The 19,492-nt window shown below is 35.1% G+C and overlaps 1 protein-coding gene across 1 annotated transcript in view; it reads right to left on the bottom strand.

Moving 5' to 3' along the window:
• Nucleotides 1-2,425: 2,425 nt before the first annotated feature.
• LOC121369758 overlaps nucleotides 2,426-19,492 on the bottom strand; it is a 112,398-nt gene continuing 95,331 nt past the window's right edge. The window contains exons 23-25 of the mRNA XM_041494817.1: nucleotides 16,126-16,315; nucleotides 13,620-13,667; nucleotides 2,426-6,802 (exon numbers count right to left, since the gene is read on the bottom strand). Coding sequence (XP_041350751.1) covers nucleotides 6,683-6,802; nucleotides 13,620-13,667; nucleotides 16,126-16,315 — 358 coding nt within the window. The 3' untranslated portion in view covers nucleotides 2,426-6,682. The remainder of the gene's footprint in view (nucleotides 6,803-13,619; nucleotides 13,668-16,125; nucleotides 16,316-19,492) is intronic.

Raw genomic sequence — 19,492 nt, 5'->3', positions numbered from 1 at the left:
GTATCAATGTGTCAAGTAGCCTTGTGCTTGAAACATGTATGGGGTACCTGTAAAAAAAGTACTGGAATTTTGTGCGGAACTAGGTAGTCATAGACGCTACCCGTTATCTCAGAAACAAGCAGCTTGACCCCCAATTTTTTCTGATTCACTTTTAAGTGTGAGGGGTAGTAGTATTTATATCCATGGTGTTTATGTCGTTTGATACGCTGCAGGTAGGAGTTTTAGCCACATATGTTACTATTGTCGTCTATGGGATTTGATTTGGTAGTATACACCCTACAGGTACTACAACCTTTTTTGTACCAGCCATGCTGCTCTGCTTGTAAAACGAAATTAATTCTTGTATACGGAGTAAAAATTAGTGGTGCTATTACTTTATTTGTAATCTACTGGTAATGGAATACAATGTAAGCAAAAACAAGAAGTCAAGAACACCCCTCCCCATGGCAAAATAAAAAATAGAAAAAACAATATGTTTATAGCAATTTATTGTACAATATTTACATATTTAACAAAATGCATGTAAAACAACTTATAACCATTTTAAAAACAAAAAGGGAAAAAAGATAATGCAAGTTTGTTTTATTATTATTAATTGAAATCTATTTGAATTATTCTTCAAATTAGCATGAAATAAACATGCAAATGATATACTCATTCTATATTTAGAATATTATGTCATCAAAACAATTTTAATTTACCTGAAAAATACAAATTACCAATATACAATGAATGAAAATGAAAACCCCACACATACAAACTACCAATCATTTGGACCAGGTTTAAAAGTGAAGTGCACCAAATCTGTTTGCCGTTTGCTGATGTGTGGGTTAATATGCAATAATAACCTGAACCAACTTTATGTTAAAGGGAAGGTAAATATATCTTGCTACATTAAAAAAACGAAATCTTCCTGGCGCAATTCTGTTTGTTCAAAGTATACCTAAGGCCCGCTCTTCATTAATATTAGTTTACCGCAGGACATTGCCCAGTGGTAAAATGCTTGCTTGAAGCGTGGTCGCTTTGGGATCGATCCCCGTCAGTGGGCCCATTGGGCTATTTCTAGTTACAACCAGTGCACCACAACTGGTATATCAAAGGCCATGGAATGTGCTATCCTCTCTGTGGGCTAGTGCATATAAAGATCCCTTGCTACTAATGGTTTCCCCTCTGTGTCAAAAATGACCATATGTTTGACATCCAATAGCCGTTAACTTTTTTAATACGAGTTTATTGATACAGTACACAGTACCTTTTCAATATCCACGATTCCACAAATGGGCATTAAATGTACAGTGGACATTTGTTTTATATCCACGAGTTGTTTTTCTGCATACTAGGTTTTTTTTTGCAGTGACGTCATAATGCAAATACTTTCAGCCTAAAAGTATACTTCGACCATGTCAAATTTGAATAGTAATCCCCTTTCGAAAAGGCAGATATGGATAAATCATATGTGGAATCGCATTAATGAAAAGAAAACCAAATGCTGGTTATCAGATAATTGTTGGTCATTCCAGTACTCTTCATATGCTTATAAAACTAAACACATCTCAACACATTTTGTACTGGCCTCAGTGGCATACATGTAGTTGCAAAAGGTTGGTTTTGTTACCACCACCACCACTAGAGCAACTGTTTTATTAATCGTGGATTATTGGTTGATAATTCTGACGTATAGTCTTCATAAAACCCTGCTACATTTCCCCCCATCAGCAGTAAGGGGTCTTTTATATGTACTTTTTCCTCAGACATGACAGCACATACCACAGCCTTTGATACACACATTGTGGAGCACTGGTTGGTGGAGAAAAAAACCCTAATCCGAGAATAGGTTCACCGAGGGGGTTTGATCCTATGACCAAAGCACCTTAAGTGACTGCTCTAATGACTGAACTATATATCGCATCCCCCAACCCTACCACTGGTGTGGCAAAGCTATTGATGTTAAGAAGGCTGGTAGGTACTGGGTTTCTTTGTCAGTGAAGGAAATGTCTTATTTAATGACGCACTCAACACATTTTATTTACAGTTATATGGCGTCGACCTTGCCAACGAGTCTTTAAGATATTGTCCAAAGTTTGCTGCCATTTTAAATAGTTTCTGACTAATGGTGCAATTTCAATAAATCAAATTACATGTATGTATCAATTACATTTCCATACAGTGTCTGTAAATACTAGGAGTAGAACGTATAGCCCAGTCGTAAAAGCGTTCGCTTGATGTGTGGTCGGTCTGGGATCGATCCCCTTCGGTGGACCCATTGGGCTATTTCTCGTTCCAGCCAGTGCTCCACAACTGATGTAATAACAAAGGCTGTGGTATGTACTACCTTGTCTGTGGGATGATGCATATAAAAGATCCCTTGCTGCTAATTGAAAAGAGTAGCTCATGAAGTGGCGACAGCGGGTTTCCTCTCAATATCTGTGGTCCTTAACCATATGTCTAAATAAAATGTGTTGAGTGCATCGTTAAATAAAACATTTCCATTCTAGCCCAATTGGTAGAGCACTTGCCTGAGGTGCTTGCATCATAGGATCGAATCATCTCGGTGGAGCCCCCATTCTTTGATTTTGTCATGTCCGAACCAGTGCCCCACAACTGGTATATTAATGGCTGTGGTATGTACTATCCTGTGTGGACTACAGGTAAACAATAACCAAATGTTTGACATCCTATAGTCGATGATTAATGAATCAATGTTCTCTAGTGGTGTCGTTAAACAAAACTAACTTTAACTGTAAATATTATTTATTTATGGGTGTCCTAATGTTTGAAATACATGCAACCTGAACCGGATTTTACCTCCCAATATTCTGAAAACTGTTAAGGATTGTTACAAAAAGTCTATGACAGTTAAATAAATATATAACAAACATAAATATTCAACAGTATCACAGAGCTAATAAAGCTGTTGTATGAACTGGTAGTGCACAACTACATTCAGGTATCACAGAAAAAGCATTAGAAAACAAAACAGCATAGTCAGAATCAAAACAATATATCGGTCTCCACAAAATGACTTGGGGGGGGGGGGGGGGGAGGGGGGAGGGAAACATTTGATATATTTTACCAGATAAAACGTAACTTGATATAACGTAACTTTTCAAAAACAAGATTCATCGCTTATCTGGCATAAGTTCAGTCAACCGCTTGTCGCCAGTGTTCGCTGGACTGATTTTTACACTACACAGTAAACCGAATTACCACTTCACAAACCAATTCTAATAGCGAATGTTAGCGAAACGTTTGCTGGCTGAACTTGGAGCTGATGTTAACAAGGACAAAAACTGCACAACATTTACAACCAAAATCAACTTTTAAAATACGCAAATAAAACATTGTGCCCTTTTCAAATGAGTATCTCATTCTGGCTTTTTAAACTCATAATGTATTGATGAAGGCAGAATTTTTGTTTTTAATTAACAAAGTCTTCAGAGTTACTAAAATTACAGATGGAATTCATCAGTATAATGATACTCTTTTTATAAGTTTTAACTTGAATATTTGAAGTTTTAATTTTACTTTATTATTTTATTTTATTTTTAAAGGCGACAAAAAGTGACAATTTGAAAGTACTGAATCAACATCACAATAACATTTGTACTTCTTTTCTTTCTTTTTTTACCTCTGGTGTTGGACACTGAGATAAAACAAAAAAACCCCAACAAAACAAACCCATCTACATGTAGTAACTGGCGATTGACATAGTTTCTACCTGCTTGTGTGCACGTGTGTGTGTGTGTGTGTGCACGCGCATGTGCGTGTGTGCATGTATATGTCGGAGTAAATACATACTTACATATACATCTTTATGTATACGATTACATAAAATAATTTGTTTGCAAAAACTTAATTCTTTTTATTTGTAACCAAAATTTAAGAATTCAGTTTTACAGAAAGCCTCTACAGTGCAGTTTACAAAATAACAAATACCTGATTACACGAACAATTTTGTACGTGAACTAACAATTTCATTCAAGAAACTGTGCAACTTTCATTAAAACAAAATAAATGCTTTTAATACAAAAGATAAATAAAATGCCATTTGTACTCAAAGGAGTAAGAAAATGCTTTTTTAAGTCTATTATTATTCATTGTTGATCTGATTACAATTGATAACACCTAATATTCTAGTAATTTGATTTGTACTACGGTAAATGGAGTACAAACTAATACTAATTTTGCCGGCACAATATCATCCAAGAATATGTTCATATTTCATATTGAGTTTAGATGCATACCATTCAAGTATACATGTGCCTCTTCATATCTCACAGAATGAAGAACTGTCAAATTATATCAGACAATTATATTTCCCACAAGTTGCCTGTTTGAATTAATTACTGTAAACGAACTTTACTTTCAGTTCTGTCCAAAAGACACCTCTAAGAAGTCACCTCCTGATTTGAAAATAAACTGGTCGAGAAATACTTAACTGTTGATATATATTTCATACTGGTTGATATAAAGATACAACAAACACAGTTGATGTTGAAGATTTGCAAGGTGAATTAACTATCTTCACCGAACAATTTACACTGAGTATGTTTCTTAACACTGTACACATAAAATTAGTTTTGTCACAGACTAAATTACTAGAATATTAATCATTCTTGCCATGTTTTCACTATTCACAATACAACACAAGCATCAATGTTTTATATTACAGGACTACAAATAACTGCAGGATGGTACTGTATGTATTACATAGAGATTATTATACGAGCTTGTGTTGTACTGATTTTACGAAACAAGTATCAGGATTATTGTATTACCCGAGTGAGAGCGAGGGTAATACATGAATCCTGGCATGAGTTTTGTAAAATCAGTACGATTCACACGCGAGTGTAATAATTTCTTTATTATCCACATTATCCAAAATATTATTTTTATGAATAACAAGCTAGTACCATGTCAAAATGTTTTAAATGCAACTAAAAAGAGATGACGAAACAACGTCATTTTCCGAAATAACGTCATTTTTTATAAGCGTTTAACACTGAAGAAGCCACATTAAATTATGACATCGCTTCACAAAATTACATCATTCATGGTGCACACGAAAACATGACACATGTGGGTCATACTGATTATATTTCCCTGAATATCTTGAACTATGTGGATAATAAATGTGTTTATTACCATGAGAATGACAGTATTTACAACCAACAATGTAGCAAGTATGAGATCCCTCAAAGACCACACATTTTCTGGTCAAAAATTATAAATTCATGAATCCATTTAGTCCCATGCACATTTATTACAAAATGCGATAAAAACATCTTTGTCTATTTCATGACAGAACTGATGGATAGACTAAGAAATGTACCCGGTTTTACCACTATGGAAGTGTCATATTGCAATCAAGTACATGGTTAAAACAATTATCAGTGATAGCACTGAAAACTGGAATTATGGAAAAAAGCAATATATATATTTTTTTCCATCTCTGTGTCTTACACCAAACAGATGAGGCAGAAAACAAAGACTGATGATTGAAATATTACACTAAGACTGTGATGTCACTGATGTTTCATGATCACAAGATCACAATCTGGTGGTTGTAAATCAGTGTGATGAAGCTGTGACACACATCATAGACTAGTGGTTGCAATGAATGCTGGTCAACTCTCCCCAAAACCGTCTATAATTTTGGTGTCATTTTATTTATTAATATTAGAGTGAAACTCCACTATTACAACCATTTATTACATGGTTTTATATTGGTGAGATCCTAATATCAGATAAATAATAATCTATTAAATAAACTGTCAAACTTATTTTAACGACGTTTGCGAGTTTGTCCCCATTTCCTAAAAGCAATGATCAGGCAAGGCTTTTGGACTCCCGACTGGTGTGCATATTCAATAATATTTAATGCACATTATCTTTAAAATATTGGTATATTAATTAATAAAATGGTAATGATATGAGTTGACTAGACAGTGTAAGGCGAGTTGACCAACCTCTGGGGCATCACAATGTCTTGAAACTGCAAGGCAGAAATCATAGACTGGTAGCAACAGTGAGCGATATTAACATTTTCAAACTATTTGACTGGTTCCTGTGGTAGTCATTCAGTTTAATATGAGGCACTTGAACCAGTCTAGTGAACGTTTTTCTGCTCTGTCTGGCTGAACACGGCCCTGTGATCACACTAAGAGAGTGATGACGTTTTTTCCGAAGGTGTTAGAAATTAAAGGCTGATGGTTTGTATATCACAATATGAAGCAGTAAAAGAGAGATCAATGCTGTATACAGTGACATAGTGTGATGCTAACAGTCACAAATTATTTGATTGCTTCCCATGTTGTTATTCCATTTAACGTGAAGTGTCTATACTAATTCAACTCACATTTTTACACTGTCTGTCTGAATGCAGCCAAGATTGGTGATTGGTATCACTAGAAAGATAAGGTTTTTGATTTCTGAATGTGACAGACATAGATCAAAAGTTTTTAGTGGGTATCACACAAAGAAGGTGAGTTCTTTGACTTCTGAATGTGATTGACAGAGATCACAAGCTGTTGGCTGGTATGATACTAGGAAGGTGCCATCTTTGATTTCTGAATGTGACAGACAGAAATCACAAGCTGTTGGTTGGTATCACACTAAGAAGGTGAGGTCTGACTTCTGAATGTGACAAGACAAAGATCACAAGCTGCTGACTGGTATGATACTAAGATGGAGAGGTCTTTGACTTCTGAAGATTAGAGGCAGAGATCACAGGCTGGTGTGTGGCAGGACTAGGGCTGGGTGTTCTAGAGCGCAGTCTACGCTGAGACTTGGTCAGAGCTTCCTGAAAACACAAACAGATAACATCAGTCTCATATTTCTTAACGATGCTCAAGCTAAGCATATGGATATAATCACAACATGGCATTCTGCTCTGAAAATTATGGAGAAAAAAAAAACAGTGTACAGAAATCATGTTGGTAGGACCTTTCAGCTACAGCTGGACCTACCAGAACCCTGCCAACTAGTTTGGCAAAATTACCTTTACTTGCACAATGTACATGCTTGCCCATTTGATTCTATTTGATTGAATTGAATGACTGCAAACACATAACAAGCATATGTTTAAAAGACTGATCAATGTGAATACTTTTCTAGACTTTTATCTTGTTTTCATAAGAGAGTTTAAAAACCAACAAAACCATTACACACCTTACTGCGTTCAGTAAGCCACCCCCCCCCCCCCCCCCCCCAAAAAGAAGAAAGTTGGTCTCTGGCCAGACCAAAGTTCCAGAAATGATGTGGCAATTAATGCAGCTTTTTTTTTCTTTTTTTTTTATGGATTGCACAGAAAAGGAGGGTGGGGATATATATATATATATATATATATATATATATATATATACAGTCGAACCTTGTCTAACGGTCACCTGTACATAACGGTCACCTGCCTATAACGGTCACTATAAATCCCTCCCAATGCATTTCCTTCCTTATTTGACCTGTACATAACGGTCACCTGTCCATAACGGCCAGCGGTCACTATTTTCCACCCAAAATCACAGGTTGAACCTGCTATAATGGTCACAAGATGATCGTCGTAAAGACGTTTTTTGGTTTATTTTTTTACCCTGGTTATGTCTTTACTTTTTCAAGCATCTTAAAAATTACAAATTAAATGTGTTTATATGGCCATGTCTGTAGCTTTGAGTTTATTTTCTGTCAAAGTAAAATTCCATTGTAATTCTCTGATCGTAATTGAAAAACAAACAGACACTCAGTAACTTCCGTGACACGCAGATACTGGTGGTGTAATTCGATTGGTTCTCAGCATCCTCACTGAATAGTAGACGACTTCCCATTGGCTGTACATAATGTAATTTGTATGTATGGTCACTCTATTAAGTCTCGAGAAACCAAACAAATGAGGTATTATGTTAGGTGTTTCCTTGTTTCTAGCCAGACATGATTGGTAAATAAACATGAATGGCTAAAGGCGGCGGTCATTGCAGATGTCCCGTGTTCGGATTTTTTAAGCGACTCCTAATTTTATTCAGCTGTAATCAACAATCATACTCCACTGAAGGATTAATGGTGACATGAAACAAACAAACGAGTCAAACATGCCACATACCTTCAATTACACAAAATATCTTCTGCAAGTCAATGTTAGCGTTTACGAAATATATTAACGAATACATTTGTATGCAAAATGCCACCGAAAACTAGTACTGCTTTAACGTTAGAAGAGAGAATCGACGTTATTAACAAATCTGAGAAAGGCAATTTAAGTGCGTGAAAGATCGCCGATCATTTTGGTGTAGGACGTTTTCAGATTAATTCTATTTTAAAAAGGAAAGCCGATGTTCTGGCCGATTTTGACAATGTTTCAGCCGAAAGAAAAAGGCAGAAGAAAGCAACAGGCAATGATGACATAAACAGCTAGTGTGGGAATGGTTTTAAAATGTGACCTTTTTTTTTTTATGACAGTTGTGATATTCTTTAATACTATATGGGTTCTAATTTTGAACTTGTATATAAGGGTCACCTCTTTATAATGGCCACTTTTGTCAGGTCCCATGGGTGGCCGTTATATACAGGTTTGACTGTATATATATGTGGGTTTTTTAACATCCTCCTCATCTGCCTTGATCCATCCTCAATGGCCATGGTGCCCCTTCCCTTGGCTTGGTATCCTAAATATTTTCCGTTACATTTTGCATATAGTCATGGCAATTTTTATTACTTTGACCACAAATATTTTATAAACAAGCCATGCTACTCATTCAGAACAACAGGACCTATTTTAGGGATAAATTAAAGAAAGCTAATGGTCCAAGCCAGCATATAGACCAGATTGGCTCCAAATGTGGTTTTCTGTCCTAGCAAGAAAAGCTTGGCAAAAATTGACGTCATACTGCACAATTTAAATTTTTTTTTTTTTTTAAATTGACGTGTGAGTCAAAATCGATGCACACGCTGACCATAGACCAGAAATTTATTTTGTTTGGCCTAAACATAGTCGGCTAAATTTCTGAAGAAAAATCCTTCTACTTTCAAAGATAATGAACAGTCTTAACTTTCATAATAGTGTCTTTACTAATATTAACCCGGTAGTCTAAAGAATGTTGACTTACTGTATGTCTAAATGTACTTAACTCAAAAAACATTTGAAAAGAAAAAGTACATGATATATACTGAACAAAACAAAAAAACTTCCGCTAACTTTGCTTGAACATAACTTGATGAAAACAATCTGGGGGAATAATTGTTATATATGCGTTTAAAGAGTGTTCCATGATGCATCGTTTGGTGCAAAAATCATGGCCATAGGTTAACAGAAACTGGGAGAAATTTTGACCAAGTGTGGTAGCGGTTAAAAAAAAAAAACCCACTTAATTAACGGGTATGACCACCTCTTGAATTGACCACTGCAGTGCATCACAGGCGCATAGAATTGACTAAAGTGTTGATTTCTGCCTGTGGAATATTGTTCCATTCCTGAATGAGCGCTTGACGAAGTTCGTTGACGTTAGCAGGTGGGTTGGGACGACGCCTCAATCGTCTGTCCAGACTATCCCAGACATGCTCGATGGGGTTGAGATCAGGACTTTTAGCGGGCCAGTCATCAATGAAATCAATGTTATTTGTCCTAAGAAAATTTACAGTGTCTCTAGCTGTATGAGAGGTGGCATTATCATGCTGAAAAATTGAGATGTTGGCATTGTTATGGAACAGAGGAATGACGTGATGAGCGAGAATATCATCGTGGTAACGTTGAGCATTTAAATTGCCATCAATGACGACTAGTGATGAACGATAACCATGGGCAATGGCTGCCCAGACCATGACACAACCCCCACCCCCGAAACGATCTCGTTCAAGAACACAACAGTCAACATAGTGTTCATTTCTCCTATGGTAGACACGCACCCTGCCATCACCACGTTGTAAAGAAAATCTGGATTCATCCGAAAAAAGAACGGTATTCCAGCGTTGCCGTATCCAACGAGTGTGTACACGTGCCCAATTAAGACGATTTAGACGATGACGTTGCGTTAAAACGCATCTGACGTAAGGACATCGTGCATGTAAACCGTTCTCCGGCAGACGATTACGAACAGTTTGCCCACTGATTCGGTTATTATGAAGCCCAGGTGTGTTAGCAGCAGTAGCAGTGGCAGCTTGGAATCGATTGCGCAAATGCGTGTTCATGATATAGCGGTCTTGACCACGCGTTGTAACACGCAGACGTCCATGACGTGGCAAGTCGTTGGTGCTTCCTGTCGTTCGAAATCTTACGTGAAGATTTCGTATCGCTCGACTAGAACTCCCAACATGCCTTGCAACGTATTCTGTCGACATGCCAGCATCAAGCATGTCAATCGCCCGTTTGCGTAAATTATTGGGTATTCTTGGCATACTAAAAATGCTACAATGTAAAAAACGTGATTTTTTTTTACAAATTTTGAAGTGTTTTGGTTCACTTGACAACAATGTCAGTAAGACAAGTAAAACAAATTGACCGAATACTACACGGGACATGTCGAACCATGCATGCGCATGCACGTGCAAATTGAATTTCACGTTGTCGACGATTAACAGTGCAAAAATAATCGATAAAATTCATGAATCCTGATAATACAGCTCAAGGCTAATACTACCTATATAATTTCATTACACAATGAATTCTTTAACACAACAAATACTATATGTACAAATTGGAAGTTTCTTTTTTTGTTCAGTATATATATGTAGGTACATGCACACAGAGAAAGAACCTTAAGGTGTTAGATCAATAATAAACTATATAACAAGGAAAACTTAGTGAAAGCTGAAAAATGATAAAATATTTGAGAAAAATGTTAATATGTCTAAATCTGAAGCTACATGTATTTACATATCATGCATAAAAGAAATGCAGTTTCTGCCATAATTTTTATGAAAATATTTTTAAACGGGCATGCTCTCATTTACCTTTGACAAACAATATCATCAAAAACAAATGATTAAAAGACTGTACAAAATACTCTTTTTCTTCTTTCTTTTTTTTACACAAATTACTTTACATTTGGCATTTGTCTTCATTCTGTCAGTTTAAGATGAATGTAAACTTCTGAGAACTAAATTTTAGAATTTTGTGAAGATTTATTTAAAAAAACCCAAGCATTTTGAGAGTACTGCTAAAGCAATACACATCCCCTACCTGACCCAACAATTTTTCTTATCCCCTAAATTCAAGAGCCAAACATCTGTGAAAAGTGGATAAATCATACAAAATTTCACATTAATATGTTCAGGTATTGCAAAACAAAAGCCAGGATTTTTTTTTCATATCTCCTAATTTCAAGGGCCATAACTGTCAAAAATGAGTAAATTGCTATGAAAGTTAAACTTCATCTGTAACAGTATATGTTAAAGCTATATACCAAATTTCAGTTCAATATCTTAAGGCCTTCTACAAAAAGAAGAATATGAAAATAAAGGGAGATAATTTAATCATGAACTTTTACAAAAAAGCAAACACGATTTCTATATTTTCACTGAGGTCTTTTCACCGAATATCACTTTTATGGTTTCTGTACATCTATCTCTATATTTCATAGCTATGTGTATAATATATAACAATTTCAAAACAGTATGTTTCTAAAATACTACAAAGGTAAACCTACGTGTAATCGCTGAAAGAAAAGGAAAGGCATTTCAATAATTTATATAATTTTTATAACAAAGAGCCATTTTTTAAACTGGACTACACTATAAGCTGCTACAAATAATTATGTGCCTTCAAAATAATAAATTATGTTGAATTAAAAACATCCTACAAACTTATCCAATATCTGAATACAGTAATTCATATTAAAAATATTAATATTCATGAGATAAAAAAAAGAACTAATGGAGTGCATATAAATAATTAAAAAGCATATATACATATACTACATGTAAGTAGAAAAGAAGCAGTCATGCATACATAACTGTTGCATTGTAACTCTACAGTGCATTTTCTGCTTTCACTGAAATTATTTATGTTCCATGTGTTGGAAAAGTTTATAAAACTGTTTAAATATAAATTATACTATTTTATAATGTTTGCCAAAACTGCATTACCACCTAAGACGAGCTGCATCCAAACCAAATCCCAACCCTTCTAAAAAGAGTTACTAATATTTCAATTGTCACTTCATTTTTTAAATAAAGAAATGGAACCCATTTACGAAAAAAAAGCAAACTACACTTTAAAAAAAGTTTCCTAAATGTACATGTAGCACTAAGAAACTAAGTGATTGATAAAAATAAATGTATTATATTATGCTAGAAAGCGAAACTGCAAAATACACTATATACATCTACATTGTAAAAGTCTTAAAACTACAAATGTTTAAAGTAAATACCTTGTAAACAAGTGAAGAGGTTTTAATCCTGCAGAATGGCGAAGCAGAAAGATTTATATTACTGTGTAATTAACAATCATTTCATGAAATATATCTTTTGTTCACATTAAGAAAATGCAACCCCACAAACTACCACTCCTCTAACAATATCATCAATCAGGGGTGGGAATTGGAGAACTGTAAAAAAGAGGAAATCTAGATGGGTCCTGGAAATTCTTGAAAACCTGTGCCATCCGACACATTTTGGAGAAAAGGACGATTAAAATGTGAGGAAACACAATGTTCCATGAGAGGAAAACAGCTGATCTGAGGAGAATTCCTACCCCTGATCAATATGAACTCAAAGCAAAAACAGAATTACAAAAACACAATCATACATTTACGCCCTATAAATCATTACTTTTCAATAGGTAAATCACCACCAATTTCGATCAAAATCACATCTTACCAAAGGTCACCTTCAGAGATATACTGATTAAGTTATTTGCTGATATGCAATACCAATGAATGCTATCCCAGGTGTTCCAAATTGTCAGTTTATGATTAGTTTATAATTGCTATGTGAAACATTAAATGTATAGCTTATATGTGCCATTAATAACATTGATCATAAGTCACTACAATCAACCGTAGTTACTACCATTTCACAAAATGGGACCCCAACATGTGTTTTAAAAAACAAGAAGAGAAAAAGGTAAGCCCAGACTTGAGGAAAGTCTAGACTGTTGCATGCAGTCTGTATGTCATTGCCATGATGTTAAAATCTGAACTGCTGCATGGAATCTGCATGGCATTGCCACATTTGAAAATCTCCAGCTTTATTAAAGCCATGAGTGTAATCTTTAAACTTTTATAAGCATGAGGGCTGCACTTTAGTCTGTCAATCAATGAGTTTGTTTGTTTTGTTTAACGACACCACTGGAGCACATTGATTAAGTAATCATCGGCTATTGGATGTCAAACATTTGGTAATTCTGACTCACCATCATCAGAGGAAACCCGCTACATTTTTCCTGATGCAGACACCAATCAATGACGTCATACAGTGTTACGGCCCACTTGGCGTTCTAGTTGGACATATCACTTTGATATATACCAAGATATTTGTAACCATATGGGTAATAATAATTATTATGTTTCCTCCTACCTCCTACAGGTAGATGTGATCAATGCTGATACATGCATGCCAGCCCTTAGTGAAAATCAATGACCCACAAAGATTATTTTTCAGTTTTACATGTATCAAAAACACACAAATATTCTCACCTGATTAGAAGCACCGTGACCACCATGTTCTTCTGGTTTCAAAAGCTCCTGTAAAACAAAGAACAACTTCAGCACACTGTGATACATGTATCTTCTATGTTTACCATTGACAGGTAGTTAAGTTCTACATTCAAGCTCCCGAAAAACTTCTAACAGGATAAATATGCTTTAAGGGCCATTCACAATTATCAACATTATCAGAAGTGTACAAAAAGTACACTTTTTCATGATCCCCCCACCCCACATTAAGTACAAAATAAAATGTTGATGTTTTACCATCTTTTATTGGCAGTTATATTAGATCCACAGAAAACCATAAAACACATTAAGCTGGTATCTTGTACGGTTTGTACGCTTATGTTAATGTTGACAATTGTGAATGACCCCTTAATTCATTACAGTGTTTTTCATTTTTGAACAGAGAACACAAATGAACTGAATTTAATTTTGGCTCAGTTCGATGGAATTATGAATAAATGAACTATGCTGGTTAAACTATTGAAAGAAACCTAAAATATTTTCAGTTAAAAAAAATATATAATAAAAACACTTTCATATTTCATAAAAGTTTTCATTATACCCTAGTTTTAACCCGTGAAAAGTAACACTACGTTTAGTTAATCTACAAATCTGTAACACATTTGGATAAAGTTACAATTGAATGAAACACGAGTCTTTGACTTTGAAATGGTGAAATACCCTCTAAAAATGGACTAAAACTCGACTCCCATAACTGTTACTTCTCAGATGCATGTGCGTTTTAAAAAATATGAGAAATGCATTTTGTGATATTAAAAACACCAAGATGACCAAAAACACTTCGAATGTACGGAAATGGATAATCTAAACAATAAAATCTAAGTAAAGTATGATTTCATCTATCAAAAAGGGCTCTATATATATATATATATTAGAGCACAGCTGAATTTCTAGTCCAATGGGAGCTTCATATTTGGTCACGTGAAGTACATTTATATCCCGATAAAGTACTTCAGACATTCACTTTATAAGCGGTATTGCTGCACGAGATTTTGGCTCTGCTCTAAGACAGTTAGAGGATGAGTAACAATACTTTATCGGCGTATAAAGGTAGTGTCGGACGAGAAAACGCTCGGCTAACGCCTCGCCTTTGTCTCGTGCGACACTACCTTTATACGCCGATAAAGTATTGTTACTCATCCTCTAACTATTACATAGTCAAAAATACACCTTAAGTGTTTAAAAACTAGGGCATGTCCCTTTAATCCACCTAATGCTATAAATACTTTCAAAAAGTATTAAATTCTAAATATACTAAAAGACAGAAGGATAAATTAAGTGACCACCAACTCATTTGACTTTAATTATTTAGAAGGAAAGAAATGTTTTATTTAAAAAAACAATGCACTCAACCCATTTATTTACAGTTATATGGTGTCAGACATATGGTGAAGGACCACACAAATATTGACAGAGGAAACCCATTGTCGCCACTTCAAGGGCTACTCTTTTCGATTAGCAGCAAGGGATCTTTTATATGCACCATCCCACAGACAGGGTAGTACATACCACGGCCTTTGATATGCCAGTCATGGTGCGCTGGCTGGATTAATTATTTAGAAGCGACTGATGGTGTAATGGTTAAGCCATCCTGTTTGAGATTGGTACAAAATGTAGGTTGTAGGTTTACATTCTGGTACTGGTTCCAACTTGAGAGCTAGTGCAGTTAACTGCTTTAACCTTCTGATTACTTCAGGCTCAACGTCATGCCAGTCGACATACTGTACACTGTATACATTGCATTCACCAATTCATATTTCTCGCCGTTTTGCACACGACACTCACCGGAAAGACTTGTATAACATGAAACACTAGACAACTCGGCTTCCTGTATGTTTAGGTTTTTTTTTTTTCAACTGAAAATAGCTTGTAATTTTGAGTTGAAAAAATGGTTTTTGGCAAGTATTTTTGCTTGACAACAATGGCGGCACGTCGTGGTCAATTTCTGTGATCGACAGCTGATTGTGACAACTAATTTGATAATAAATTTGATTGTTTTACCAATAACGAAAATCACCAAATATTGGGATATGAATTAGTTTTTTCAAATTTTAATTCTGGTCAGAAAACCACTGTTATCGGGAATAATAGACATAAATACTGGACAGCTGGCCACAAATGCCAGTAAGTAAAGACTTTTTCAATTTTTTGCCCAATTTTAATCAACATTAACTGATCTAAAAGAATATAAAAAATATAAAAACCCACAAAAATAATACTTACCGATTCAAATATGAACTTTATTTTATGTATTTATAAATTATTTAAGTGAATATATGTGAGTAAAAATTATAAACTTATCCACTCAACATGATTTTTGTCAAAAATTAATCCAGTAGTCTAAAGGTTATGTCCAACACTCTTCTTTCTCACTAGCTATTAATATTTGCCCTAGACTGTCTAGTCCAGACTGGTGCCCAGAAGAGAGTGCTTGAACCCGTAATCTCTTAAGCATTACAACACTCACGTCAGAGGGCGAGGTTCCTAGTTTGCTGTCTTGGTGTTTTGACGGCAGCAGGCCGTGAAACGATGCGTGACGTCGCACACTGGTGCTAGACTTCTTGAACGCTCCTCCTTCCATGATGATGGGACTGTGTGTGGGACGACCCTCCAGGTCGCTGACGATGTTCGGGATGATAGCGCCCCCTGATGGCGTTCTGTGAACACAAAAAAGAAAAACATTGTGAGAATACTGCTAAAGCAGTACACATGTCCCCTACCAGGCTCAAAAACATTTTGTCTTCTAATTTCAAGGGATGTAACTCTTGACAAAAATGGGCCAATCCCCATTAAAGTCAAATTTGATCTCTAACTCTATATGATAAAGCTATACATAGAAGTTTAGCTCCATATACTGATGCATTGTGAAAAAGTCTGACAACTATATATGGGACAGATGGATGGAAGGACAGACAGGACAGTGATGAAACCAATGGAAACTTTTGGGAACTAACAATTCATGTTCACCAATGATACTATTAACATTTGGGATCTACATGTAAATAAATGATATTAGATTCTAACAAAAATATTTTAGACAGGTACAGACCTGTCAACCTTTAGTCAAGAGAAAGCAGGAGGTGTGTGTTGAAATTTTTTTTGTCAAAAAACAGGAGATTTTTTAACTTCACACAATTTAACCCAAAATCGCAAGGTTGTTATAAACATTATTACAATAAGTTATATGAACACTACATAATGTCATATATACTTGTTAACCTTAGATCTTGGCTTTAATTTTTTTTAAATTTAATTAATTAATTTAAAAAATAAAAATATGTGTGTATATATTTCTTTTTAAAGTTTAAATATTATTATGATTTAATAACTATAAAAAAAAAAAAATCTCTTTTATCCAAAAATGTTAAGAACATTAACAAGAAATTAAAAAAAATTTTTATTTCATTTATGGCATTACACTTATAGGTTACGTTACATCATCATTTGTGGCTAGTGTACCCAAATTGAAGTACCCAAGACAAATTTATATAAATATTATAAATTAATATTCAGTTTTTACTATAATGAGGAACAGTGGTGTGGTACTTATTTAAAATCATTATAATGATGCAATAAACATTGTATTTCCATTAATCAAGTGAAACCTCATTGTGTGAAATATACCGGAATTATACCCATTTCCATGGATAACTTTATATCAAACACAACATTTATTAATTGTAAAAAAAAAATCTTTTGAAGTGTACATTTGTTACCAACATTTCACTGCACAAACACAAAATTAACTGACACAAATATGTTTATATAGCTAATTGGTCTTTTCTTTGTCTTGCTGTGACATGTGATTTTAACATTGTGTGTATTGCTGTCAACTCTGGGCCAGAGTCTGGCACTTCCCTTATGTTATTTTGGCAAAAGGGGATTGATATCTTTTTTTATGCCTACAAAAATGTCATTTAACAGGAGAAATTGTCTCCTGCACAGATGAGGAGATTTGATCAAATACCAGGAGGGTTGACAGGTCTGCAGGTAGTGGGAAAAGTGGGTTGCAGGGTGGCTGTCAATGTTTTCAGTTTGAAAGAATGATAATCTAGTACAAACTGCATGGGAAGATTTTTACATTTTAACATCAACCACTGAAAATTCTTATTAACCTTCTTTGTCCATTGAAAATTACACTTTAAAATCACCACTTAATCCTAAAGAATGAGGGATGGAGGAAGGTAGAGAAACATGCATATTCCCACTGCTGTAACATACACTCAACTGTGTGTTCTTCGGGTCATTGGAAATTCTTATTAATCGTCTTTATCCATTGATTATTACTTTAAAATCACCACCTAATCCTAAAGTGAAGGAAGGGAGGGAGACACAGACACACACACACACACACACACACACACACACACACACACACACACACACACACACACACACACACACACACACACACACACACACTCTCTCACACACACACACGCACACACACACATTTCCACTGCTTTAACATACGCTACATTAAATTCAACTAGAACTTGTATCTTTAAAATCACCACCTAATATTAAAGGAGACCGGACACCAAATCATATATCCGGCGTAATGAATTGTTTGCCGTCATAAACCACAACACACAACTACCGCGCTCGCCTTATTGACTAAATTAAGCGTGCCAGTCTTGGTTGGGGTTTTTTTTCGCCGATCTCCGATGTTTGCCGGAAACTGTCGACAATTGATGAGCTAGACCTGTGACATCATCGATGAGAGGAAAACTGAAGAAACTACCAAGCAGCATGGACCAACTTAGCGATTCGAGTGACAAAGAATTGTGTCCAGCTTGTGCTAATGGCATCAAACCGTATCAGTTTGAACCACTTATCAGAGACTTTGTCCCTAATCCTGGAAATGTTGTCTTAGATGAAAATGTGGATGAATCAACTGCCGACAAAGACGAGGAAGCCACACGGTCATAAACTAGCATACAAGCATTTTTTTAAACATAATTTTTTATGACATTTTTAATGTAAACTGAAGCAAATGGACCTAATTAGAAGAAAAGCACACAAAATGTAATAATATTTCATCATAAATCTTGTTCAGCATAGATGTAAATATGACACGTCAGTGGATATTCCAGAGGCCGATTTCGCAAATTTGCAAAAAGCGTCCCCTCCTCACCAAAGCAAGATATAATAATTTAACAAAAAACTTTGTTCTCTTAACTAGTTACCCTCCAAGTTTTAATGTGTTTGGTTAAGCCGTGTATTTTTAATTATTAAGAAAATGTGTTACCAGTCTGCCGAAACTGTCCACAGCCGGGTACAGAAACACAAAAATGTTGGAAAATATACTGTTGCCACATACTGACAATCACTTTACAACTAATATGTCTTATCGACAATATTATTATGTAGTTTTTGCATTTATTAATATAAAATACAACAGGCCCGTAGGAACTGGGGAGGGCGGGCCTAGGGGCTTGTTCTCCATCACACACTCTAGGAAGAAAATGTAGGTTTTAAATTTTTACTACTTTGCATAAATAAAGATGATATAAAGATAAAAAATCTAGTTTGTATCCCTCACTAGAGACACATTAATTTTTGCCAGTGTAACCAAAATCTGATGTAGAGTTTATACCCAGTCCGTCAAAGTGTTAGCATTTTAATTTTAATGATAATATACTGAACTGACGATAAACATTGTTAACTAACGTAATAATTCACGTTTTGAAGGTGTTTTATTATGAGGTTAACAAACCAACTAGATCAAGAGATGTTAGTATGGAGTTGTTATGGGCTGTCGGTGAAAATTAATTTGGTAATTATAGGTAAATAAATGTGAAGTTTAAATATTCGTATGTGAACAAATTGCA

This window comes from Gigantopelta aegis, chromosome 4 (assembly GCF_016097555.1).
Source record: "Gigantopelta aegis isolate Gae_Host chromosome 4, Gae_host_genome, whole genome shotgun sequence".
Taxonomy (NCBI): domain Eukaryota; kingdom Metazoa; phylum Mollusca; class Gastropoda; order Neomphalida; family Peltospiridae; genus Gigantopelta; species Gigantopelta aegis.
This window is presented reverse-complemented; position numbering and strand designations above follow the sequence as displayed.